General features: G+C 59.7%; 1 protein-coding gene across 1 annotated transcript; it reads right to left on the reverse strand.

Moving 5' to 3' along the window:
* Nucleotides 1-2,178: 2,178 nt before the first annotated feature.
* Nucleotides 2,179-8,969, reverse strand: ANKRD34C (ankyrin repeat domain 34C). Its single transcript, XM_067556082.1, has 2 exons — nt 8,863-8,969; nt 2,179-3,835 (listed from the first exon to the last, which is right to left on the reverse strand). The coding sequence occupies exon 2, from the start codon at nt 3,784-3,786 to the stop codon at nt 2,179-2,181; it is 1,608 nt and encodes a 535-aa protein (XP_067412183.1). The 5' UTR covers nt 3,787-3,835; nt 8,863-8,969.
* Between the last annotated feature and the right edge of the window lie 1,001 nt (nt 8,970-9,970).

Below are 9,970 nucleotides of genomic sequence, written 5' to 3' on the forward strand. Positions count from 1 at the left end.
AAACGGGGGGACGCTTCTGTGACTTGGCGAGTGCAGAGGGGTGAGATGGGCTTCATTGCAGGCGGTCCTGCTGTCCTGACATTGCAGCTGTCCTCTGCTAGTTACTTAGCTCCAATCCTGTAAGTGGATGCCCCTGCAGAGCCAGGCTCCAGGGTCCTCCTACACAAAGAAGGCTGCATGGACTCTACCCCGTATCGCTACGTTCCCTCGCTCAGGGTCATGCCTGCGGTAGGAGCTAGGCTAGGACAGCTCCCTATGTGCACTTGCTTTGGATGTAGGGATGTTCCTGGCTGTCCCTTCCCCCTACACTGTACAGCCCCTCGAAGTGTCCCCATCTCTGCACTAGCTCAGGTCTCTCCCTGGCATCCCCCCAGCACAGCTTTTGAGGGGGGCTTGGAGGAAAGGGCTGCCTCTATGAAGATACCCTCCCTGCGCCAGGAGCCCGGGCTGGGAACTGCCAAGCCAATGTGCCACTGGCCCCATCTCCCACCCCGGAAATGGAGGTGGGATGGCTAGATCAGTCAAATGTCCAGCGCTGGCCCTGATCCGTGCCTGCAGTTGGAGAATGCACAGTGCAACTCAGAGGGATGTGGGGGTGGTGGCTTCAAGGCATCTTTACACTCCCCCGGTCCTGGACTGGCCTTGAACAGGCTGGTCCCCCAGCATGCGTTAGAGCAGCCTGAAGGCTGCTCCAGTTGCACTGGTGCCAGTGGCCTCAAGGGAGTGTCGTGGCAGCTGGGGCTCAGCAGGGCATGGGGGAGCCCTGGCTACGCTCCTGTTTCCCTACCCCAGCAGCTGGAGGGAGGAGCTCAGGAGCTGCTGTGCTGTCCGCAGAGGATCCCCCCACGTGGGACTGACCTGGGTCAGGCCCCCTTTGGGCCCAAGGGGAAGTCAAGGCTGAGGGCTTTGCCGCCTGTTCACCCTGGGTGCAGCACGCAGGGGCCGAGCCTGTGGGTCAGGGAACCCAGCAAGGACCCCCTGACAGCCTCTCGCACAAAGAGGGCTGGGGCTGGGGCTGGCTGTTGGCTGTGGGGCCCTAGAGGGTGGGGTCAGATGGCCACTGGGTAGGAATCCTCACGGGCTAGAACGGAGCCAGCAGCAGGGGACAAGCAGACAGGTCGAAGTGCGCCGCTCGGGACAGCAGTTGGCACGAACTGCCCAGCGGCTCTGGCTGCAGGAGTTGGGAAAGGTCCCAAACGGAGCCTGCAGCTGGATTCACCACCACCGCTCGGCCTGGTAAATAATGTGATCTGCTCTGCTCCGTACTCGGCCACGATAATGGGGCTGCTCACCTGAGACAAGATACCTGGCCTGGCTAGGGCCCCACCCTTCCCAGGTGCTGCACCTGGAGACAGGGACGCAGCCCACCAGCCCCCTTCCAGGCAGTGCAACGCCCGGCGCAGACCCTCCCGCCGAGTGATGGGAATGGCCTTCAAGCCTCAATTGCTCTGAAGACGTTGGGCCAAATCCATCCTGATGCAGGTCCATTGGCTGTGCTGCAGTTTCACCAGTAATGGATTTGGTCCATTATCTGGACTGTTAAAGTGCTTGGATGTCTTGGAAGCAGAGAGAATTCTGTCCCTTCTCAGGCTCTGGGAAGGTGTAAATACAGTCAGCATCTCGGGGGGTGGTCAGCTCTTCCTCCTCCGGACAGCCGTTAGCTCCTCTGTTTCTGGTAGGCACTTTAGAGACACACCAGCCCCATGGTCCCTGAAACGTGGGAATGCCAGGGCTCTTCAGGTGTGGGTAGGAAAGACTGGAGGTTAACGACAAATATGTAGAGAATGAATTAATAGTTGTCATGTTCCTTTGTGAGACATCTCGTGTGTCAGAATCTAAGTTACTCCCCAAGCAAATCTGAACCACATTGCTCCTGGGGAACAAAATCCAGAGCTGGCTTCAGCAGCGGAGAAGCTCTTTTAATACTTGGTGCTGATTCCCCCCTGTCTGTAGCTGGTGGTGTCTGTTACAGCTGGGCAAAGTGAGCGTCAAATGCTCCCGCACTGGACCCACCTGCCCAGGTGCCAGGCTGGGGGGGAATCAGACCCCTGCACTTCTGCACCTGGGACTGGGCGTGTGCCAGCACTCCAGGGCCCGCTGTGCAGGAGGAGCAGCGACATTGGTGTGGAGAGAGCATGGACCTGGCCAATTGTTTTGGAAAACATGTTGAAATATAAACTACTGGGCCACTATTTCCTCAAAATTGGAGAGCTGTTTCATCTGCTCAACCTGCATGGAGTGTCTTCGAAGAAGCTTCTTCTTGGTTCGCAAGTCACCCCTTTTTGGTGAACTTGGAGCAGCAGGTAGGATGGATTTTAAGCCCCCCGTGAGGGGGGAAGCGGGTTTGCTGTTAGAGCCGATGTCGGGGATCGGGGGGTTGGGGTTTACGTTCAAAGGAGGTAAATACCCTGGTCTTGTATGGGAAATGTGATCTAGCAGGAGAGTCCCAGAGCCCCGTCTTTCCAGCAGCTTGGGTGGTCTGCGGCGAAGCGTCCCAGGGGAAGTGCTAAGAACGCTGTCCAGGGATTCCCGGGAGCCATTGAACAAAGCCAAATGGGAACTGTTGAGCTTTTTTCTCTCCAAAGGCACCTTCCCAGAATCCGCTAGAACTGAGCTGGAGTCGCAGTAGAGCTGTGAATCCGAATCGTAATGGTCCGTGCCTGGCCTTCGCCGCTGCGGGGTGTCTTTGAAGGCTGCTGCTGAGGCCGCCCTGGGGATGCTGGCGTTCTCCGGCTCGGCAGGGACAGCGCTCTTCCTGACTAGGCGCTGAGGAAGGGTCTGAGGTTTGTCATAGGGTGGTTTCCTTGAGACTGGCGCAGAAGTTGACGGGATCTTCAGAGCCTGGTCATCCACCAGAGGGAAGAGAGACACGTCTTTACTTTTACTGCTGTTGGTCCTAGATAAGGAAACCTGTTTGGAAAGCGATAGATCATTGAAGCCCATGAGGATTTCATCATCTGTCCAGACTTTCTTGGCCTCCCCGGGATGTGCAGAGGTGGCTAGAACGGAAGGTGCAATCAAGCCCCATGGTTCCGACTGCAGCCTCTTCAGCTGAGGCAGACGGGCTCTTTTGGGATTGCAGAATTTCCTGGTCGGAGACCAGGGCTCATGAGGGGCCTTGGCAGCCTGGCACCCACTGGGCCGTGCTGAGTGGAAGCCAAAGCAGTGGTCTTCCTTCTCCGCAGGTGCAGACCCTGACGTGGCTGCCTTCAGGTCAATATCAGAAGGCGTCATGCACGGGCCCGGTCTCTGCCTCTCCTCCAGCTCTGGCGACGGTGGGACGTTAAGGTATTGTTTGGTAGCTGTCATGCCTGACGGCGATTTGTCCGTAGTGATAATGATCACCTCTTTCCCTTTAGCTTTGCAGGCTTTCAGGAGATGTTTGAGCACCTCCTTGTCATCTGCGTTGACGGCATAAACCAGTGCAGACGCTCCCGAGTGATCTTCTAGGCTAGGGTCTGCTCCATTCTCCAGTAGCAGAGAGACAACCTCTTCCCCCGCGCCTTTGATGCATGCATGCATGAGGGCTGTTTTGCCTGATTTATCCTGGATGTTGGGATCTGCCTTGTTATCCAGCAAGTACTTAACCATCTTGGCTTTGTTTATACTCTGCTGATCAACATATTTAGTGATGCAGGCCACCATGAGAGCAGTCTCTCCTTTCTCATTGCTTTCGTTAATATAGGCCCCACCTTCCAGTAAGAGTCTGGTCAGCCGGAGTCTGCCTAGCCAAACCGCCTTTAGAAGGGAATTCCCATCAGTCCTCAGCTCCATCACTTCCTCCATTGCACCACTTTACTGTTTATTGGTTGGGAAAGGCAAAGGCGACCAGCATCTGTTAAAGCAACAAAGAAATAAGCATCAGTGCCTTTTCTCAAACACCTGCCCGTGTGAGCTCCTGAGATGTTCCCTGCTTTCCCAGTAGATGTCACACTCTTCGATTCTTTGAGTCACGCTGGCTTTTGGCATTTCCTTTCTATGGCAGGCAATACAAACAGTAACGCTATCCTCAGGGTAAGGGCTGCTTCCTCCTATGTGTTTGTGCAGCACCTAGCACGGGGGAAGGGTTACCAATAATTGCTGAACTAAGATGAGAAATTGGAATATTTATGCTCTCATTTATTCTCCTTTGAAAACCTCCACTGTTAAAAGTTAGCAGTTTCTATTGATTCGGTGTGAGCTTTATTCACACACCACAAGCTTTTTCACAAGTACTTTCCCTGGGACCGTGCTCCTGAATGCCCCGGGTGAAGCCCACTGCGAATCAATGAGACCTGCTCCTAAATCTCTCCTCATCACCACTACTCTCAGCAACTGGCCTCACTTTGATTGCCTTCCATTGCTTTGTTTCAGTGCCAAAACTGCCTTTCCTATAACAGTGCTTTGATGCCAGGGGGATGGGCGCTGTAGAAGAATTTGAGCTACACGCGTGTGTGGTTCTGTGCAGGAGGCTCTCCTTCCTGGACCCAGAGATCCATTGGATGGGCCTGGCCTTGGCATTGCTCTCACTCAGGGGTGGTTGCAGTCTGCTATGCGTGCTCCGGTCCTTGCCTGCTTGCTGTTGTGCTTTCTCTTCTCTAGCGTTAGCCTATGCGAACAGCCTCAGAGCCTTCGCTCGTTACTACACATTTCTCTCCCAACGCTGCTGAGCCACTTGGCTGCCCAAGAGCCCCCGCTCAGGTACCCACGGCAGCGGTGTTTGCGCTCTTTAGACTGGCTGCTCCTCTCCCCGCCTTGCTGCATTAGTAAAGGTGCTAACAGCTGGAGGGAGCCGCAGGGCTGGCGATCACTTCCTTCCTAAAGGGCACCGATATGCCGGGCAAATCACAACGCTTCCGACACGGACCCCTCTCTCCACAGTCCTTTCCCTGACCACGTGAGGCCTGATCTGAAGCTAGCCCCTGGGACAAGGGGGGTAATGCCAGGGCCATGTGTGTCCCAGCCGTACGCGATGTTTTCACCCATCTCGGTAGCTCCCTCCGTCAGCTGTACTGCTCCATGCAGTAACTCAGTGCCTGAGCTGGGAGAGCAGCACGTGCCCTCCTGAGCCACAGAGCGGCTTTGGGCTGTTTCACTGTTGTCTACAGACCTGCCGGGTCTGAAATGGTGCCACAAACAATCTCCTCCTTACTGATGCCCACCACGCAGGGGCGGGGAGCTGGGCTGGGATTGGAGGTGTGGGGGGGGACAAGGGGGATTATGTAGGGGCATCCCATCAGCCTGACTCCATGGCCCCAAGATGTGAGCTGAGCTCCATGGGACCAGAGGCACGAATTGCTGCTACCCCCAAGGAGCCCGAACTGCCCCCCTGTAGCTCGGAGGTCTCCTGGCAGGCTGCATGGGCAGGGCAGGTGGAGCTGGCAGGACTACCGCAAACTGCACTGCTGCTGATGTGGGAAGGGGGCTAGGAATGTCGGCTAGAAATGGACGGGCCGCTCAGCAGGCCTTGGCGCCTGTTTGCTTCACACCCGCACTTACTCCTCCTGGGAGAGGTGGACGTGCCACGCCAGGTGTGGCCACACCGCCCTTCCAGACCCGGATCTGGGAAGAGAAGCATTTGGGCCTGACACATGGTTCCAGCTCTTCTGCCAGCTGTGCCCTTGCTTAATGTTTATGAAACCCTCCCCTGTGTGGAACGGAGGTCTGTCTGTCTGCGTCCTCAGGGCACCCATCACCCTGCTACCTTAGGCCCCGCTGTGCATATTGTAAGGGTGCTGGTTCCTGGATTCTCCCTTCTCCATTTCCTACATGTAGGGACTACGGGAGCAGCTGCAGTGCAGCGTCCCATCCTCTGACAGCTCGCCCCCATGCCCCAGGACATGGCAGCGGGTTGTCGCCCTCTGCTCTCTAGGGCAGGCTGGCAAACACTGACATTTTCCTGCATGGGCCTCTGTGACTGACTGTATTTTTAAGGTGCTTATATCATGGTCCCCTTTTGTCAGTCCTGTTCCTGTTCCGTTGGCTGCTTTGCCTGCAGGCAGTGATGGCTGGAGACGCAGGGAGCTGTGTTTCATTGGCTCTTCCTGCAGTTCCTCAGAGGGCCTGCAAGGCTGTTCCTGAGATCCAAAGGGAACTGAGAACTGCCCATGCACGCAGGAAGACTGATCGCCCCTGGGAACAAATGCTCTGCAGATCCCGAAGGTGGACAGCTCCATGCTTCCGATGGGGACTTTGATCTCTTCAGGTCACCCAGAGCAGGTGCTGCCTGGGTGCTGATTACCAGGGCTCTGGGCTGGGCCTTGGCTGCAGAAGTGTCTAAATTCCCCTGACTTTGGGCTTGATTTTTCAGTGCAACCTCGAGTCACCCTCCTGGGGTGCGTGCACAATCGTGCAGGCATCCTGGGACAGGGGGTCTATCCCATTTCAGAGAGTAGGGATGAGGGGCAGCCATCCCTGTTCCCCGGCAACTCCTGTGTGGGTTTGGGAGTTGTGATGTACACAAGGGCTTAGGAAATGGCAGAGACAGCAGCCCTAGAGGAAAACGTAGTGTTGGGGGGGGATCCCAGAAATTGTTCCTGTAAGAGCCCAGGCCCAGAAGCCTTGTAGTGCAGGGTGGGGCGTGGCACCTCTCTCCCAGCCAGGCAGGGTGAGCCCGGGGAAGGAGGGCAGCGGACTCGACAGGAGTTGTGCTTAGGATGGGCTGCAGTGCGGGAACAGCAGGAGAGGATGGTTGAACAGTGACTAGCTCCACAAGGAGGGCAGAAGGACTCCTGAACTCAGCAGCGGTGGCCCGTCAGAATTAGCGCCCCTGAAGGGTCGGATTGGTGGGGTTAACGAAGGCTTTGCATCCACAGGGCATTCCTGTTCTCAGGATGTGGGTCTGGGTGCCAACTACAGCAAGAACCAAGAGGGAGCTGGGGCAAACATACCTGCAAGACCACAGGGCGGGTACCTGGACAGCGTGCTGCTCCGAGCACACACCTGCACTCTGGATCTCTTGGAAAAGGGGTGCAGGCAAACAATCTATGTGTTAATATGGCTACGTGTAAAGGGATACACTTAGGGGAAAGAATGTAGGCCCTACTTACAGGCGGGGGGCCTGTCCTGAAAAGCAGGGACCGAAAAAGATTTGGAGGTCATGGAATCTGAGCTCCCCGTGCACCACGGTAGCCACGAGGGATGTGTAATCAAGGGAATCTGGTGTAGAGCAACCTGGGTACTCCTGTATTTGGCGTTAGTGCGATCACTGCTGGAATCCTGGTCCAGTTCTGGCACCCACAATTCAGGCAGGAGGGTGATGAATGGGAGGGTTCAGGGAAGTGCCATGAGAATGGTTAACGATTAGAAACCTTGTCTTGCAGTGATAGACCCAACGAGCTCCCTCTACTTAGCGTAACAAAGAGAGGGCGGAGGAGGGGCCTGATCCCAGTCTGTAAATAGCAGCAGGGACCACATCTGGGGCAGTGGGCTCTTTACTCTAGCAGGGAAAGATACACCATGAGCCAAGGGCTGGAAGTTGAAGATAGACAAACTCAGACAGGAAATAAGGTGTGAGTGTTTAATGGTGAGAGGAACTAGCCCCGGGAACGTCCCCCAGGGCTCGCGGTGGATTCTCCATGGCTGACCATTTTTGAATCAAGAGGGGCTGGTTTTCTGAGTGCTCTAGGAATAGGGTGGGGCTGGGTCCCTGGCCTGTGCTAGGCAGGAGGTCAGGCCAGCCCGGCAGCTCACCGTGCTCCTTTCTGGCCTCAGCCCTGGAAAGCGATGAGTGTGCCCAGGTCTCGCACTCACGTGTGTGCAGCTGGGCAAGCCCAACACACCCACCGCAGGGGACTGAAGGTGCACAGCGAGAGCCGCCCTTCGGTGCCATTGACAATCCCAGCCGCCCTCAGCGTCCTCTGCACCGGCTGGGACCATGCCTCCCTGTGCTCCCCTAGGATGGCGGGGGGAAGGGGGGACTCTCCACTCACCCCCCAGTCAGGGCTGTGCTTCAGTGGCCCCCACCAGCCTGCGGTAGGGCCAGACCCCCGTTATGGTCTCTGGAAGAATCACAGGTCAGTGGATGCTGCTGGGGGGGCGGGGGGCAGCCCCCAGTGCTGACCGGGGGGCAGTGAAAGGCAGGGAGGTGAGCTCTGCCCTTCAGTGAGGCGTCCCCTGCCATCACATCAGCCCCTGGCTCCTTCCTGTCTAAGCTGAGCTCGCTGGGTCATTGCCCCCCAGCCAAGGCGCATACCCAGAACCATGGTCTGCCCCCCAGAACCAGCTCTGCCCCCGCGGGGGGCCGGGGAAGGAAGGAGGGGGGGAGGAGCAGCCCCCGGGTGCCTGCCTGGGGCCCAAGGTGTATGGGGGCCGGGCGGAGTGGGGGGCGGGCCGGGCTGTGCTGTCGGGGGGCAGCTTTGGAGAGGGGGTCACCCCCCAGTCACCCCCGCCCCCAACGCACCCCGAAAAGCTCCGCACAGCCTGCTTGGATGCCATCCGCTGGCGGGGAAGCCCCCGGGCAGCCCGAGGGCGCTGGGGAGCCCGGGTGGGAGATCCTCCGGGTGCTCAGGCGGGGGCCGGGGCCGGGCAGCCCGGCGGGGGGGAAGGGGGGGGGGGCTCCGGGAACTTTGAGCCCCCGGCCGGCCACGTGGGGCCCGGCTGAGCGGCGGGGGACGGGGCGGGCAGGCGCGGGGACTGTCCCCCGGAGGCAGGGGCGGTAGGTGCCGGGGGGCCCGTCCCCGCCCCGCCCAGCTCAGCTCGGCCCCTCCGCTCCGCTCCGCACCGGCCAGCGGCCCCCAGCGCCCGGCACCGCGCCCCAGGCAGCCGCCCCGCCCCGGCCCGGCCCGGCCCGGCCCGGCGCCCCTCTCCAGGGTGCTGACCCACCCGCCGCCCGCCCGCGCCCCGCAGCATCGCCCCGGCTGCCCCGCCCCGGGCCCCGGGTACCTGCTCCCGGCGGGGACCCTCCTGCCCGCCGGCTTCTGCCCGCTCCGGGGCCGCCGCCAGCGCCGCTCCCCGGGCGGCCGCGCTCCGCGCTCCGGGGCGCCCCCGGCTCGGCCCCGCTGCATGGCTGGCCCGGCCCCCCGCCGCGGGGCCCCTTCCTCCGGGAGCCGAGCGCCTGCGTCACGGGCGCCGCGTCTGAGCTCGGTGCCCGGCTCCGACCTGCCCCCGGCGGGGCGACCCCGGCCCCGGCCCCGGCCCCGGCCCCTGCCCTGGCCCGGCCCCTGCGCCCCGCAGCGCCGCCGCCGCCCGGGCTCCGCGCCTCAGCCCCGGAGCTGGCGGTCCCGGCACAGCTGCTGGGCACCGGCACCCCGCCGCGTGCAGTCACGGGGGTGGGTGTGTCGGGGGCGTGTGTGCAAAGGGGCCTGGAAGTGTGAGCGCGGGTGTGAATGGGGGGCCGCGGGCGTGTCAGGGTCTGCGAGGGCGGCAGTGTCAGTGCGTGTGAGTGTGTGTGTGTGTGGTGAGGTGTGTGTCGGGCTGTGTGTGGCTGAGAGCGTCAGTGGATGAGAGTGTGTGGCTGTATGCTGACGTGTGGGTGTGCGGTGGTGTCAGCGGATGTGTGGCTGTGAGTGTGTCAGTGGGGACATGGCTGTGAGTGTGCAAGTGTGAATGGGTGTGTGGCTGTGAGTGAGTCAGTGTGTGTGTCTGTGAATGTGTCGGTGTGTTGGTGTCAGTGGCTGCATGGCTATGAGTGTACTGGGTGTGTTCTGAGTGAGTCAGTGTAAATGGGTGTGTGATTGTGTGTGTGTGTTGTGTCAGTGAGTGTGTGGCTGTGCGTGTTGGTGTCAGTGGGTGTGTGGCTGTGAGTGTGTCAGTGTGAGGCTGTGCGTGTTGGTGTCAGTAGTGAGTGGCTGTGAGCGTGTCAGTGTGAGGCTGTGCGTGTTGGTGTCAGTAGTGAGTGGCTGTGAGCGTGTCGGCGGCAGTGGACGTGTGGCTGTGACCTGGCAGAAGGGTTCTGGGGCAGGCCAGGGTCTCTCCGTGCTCAGACGCACCCTCCCACAGCCAGAGCCGCCCTGTTTGAACAAAGACAATGACGCTCTTTCCCCAGCGTCCC

This window comes from Emydura macquarii, unplaced genomic scaffold (genome assembly GCF_026122565.2).
Source record: "Emydura macquarii macquarii isolate MOO-44397 ecotype Brisbane River unplaced genomic scaffold, CSIRO-AGI_Emac_v2 contig_1644, whole genome shotgun sequence".
Taxonomy (NCBI): domain Eukaryota; kingdom Metazoa; phylum Chordata; order Testudines; family Chelidae; genus Emydura; species Emydura macquarii.

Bases quoted from the DNA above. Each gene is read 5' to 3' on its own strand.
- ANKRD34C (XM_067556082.1), bottom strand. From the start codon at position 3,786: ATGGAGGAAGTGATGGAGCTGAGGACTGATGGGAATTCCCTTCTAAAG.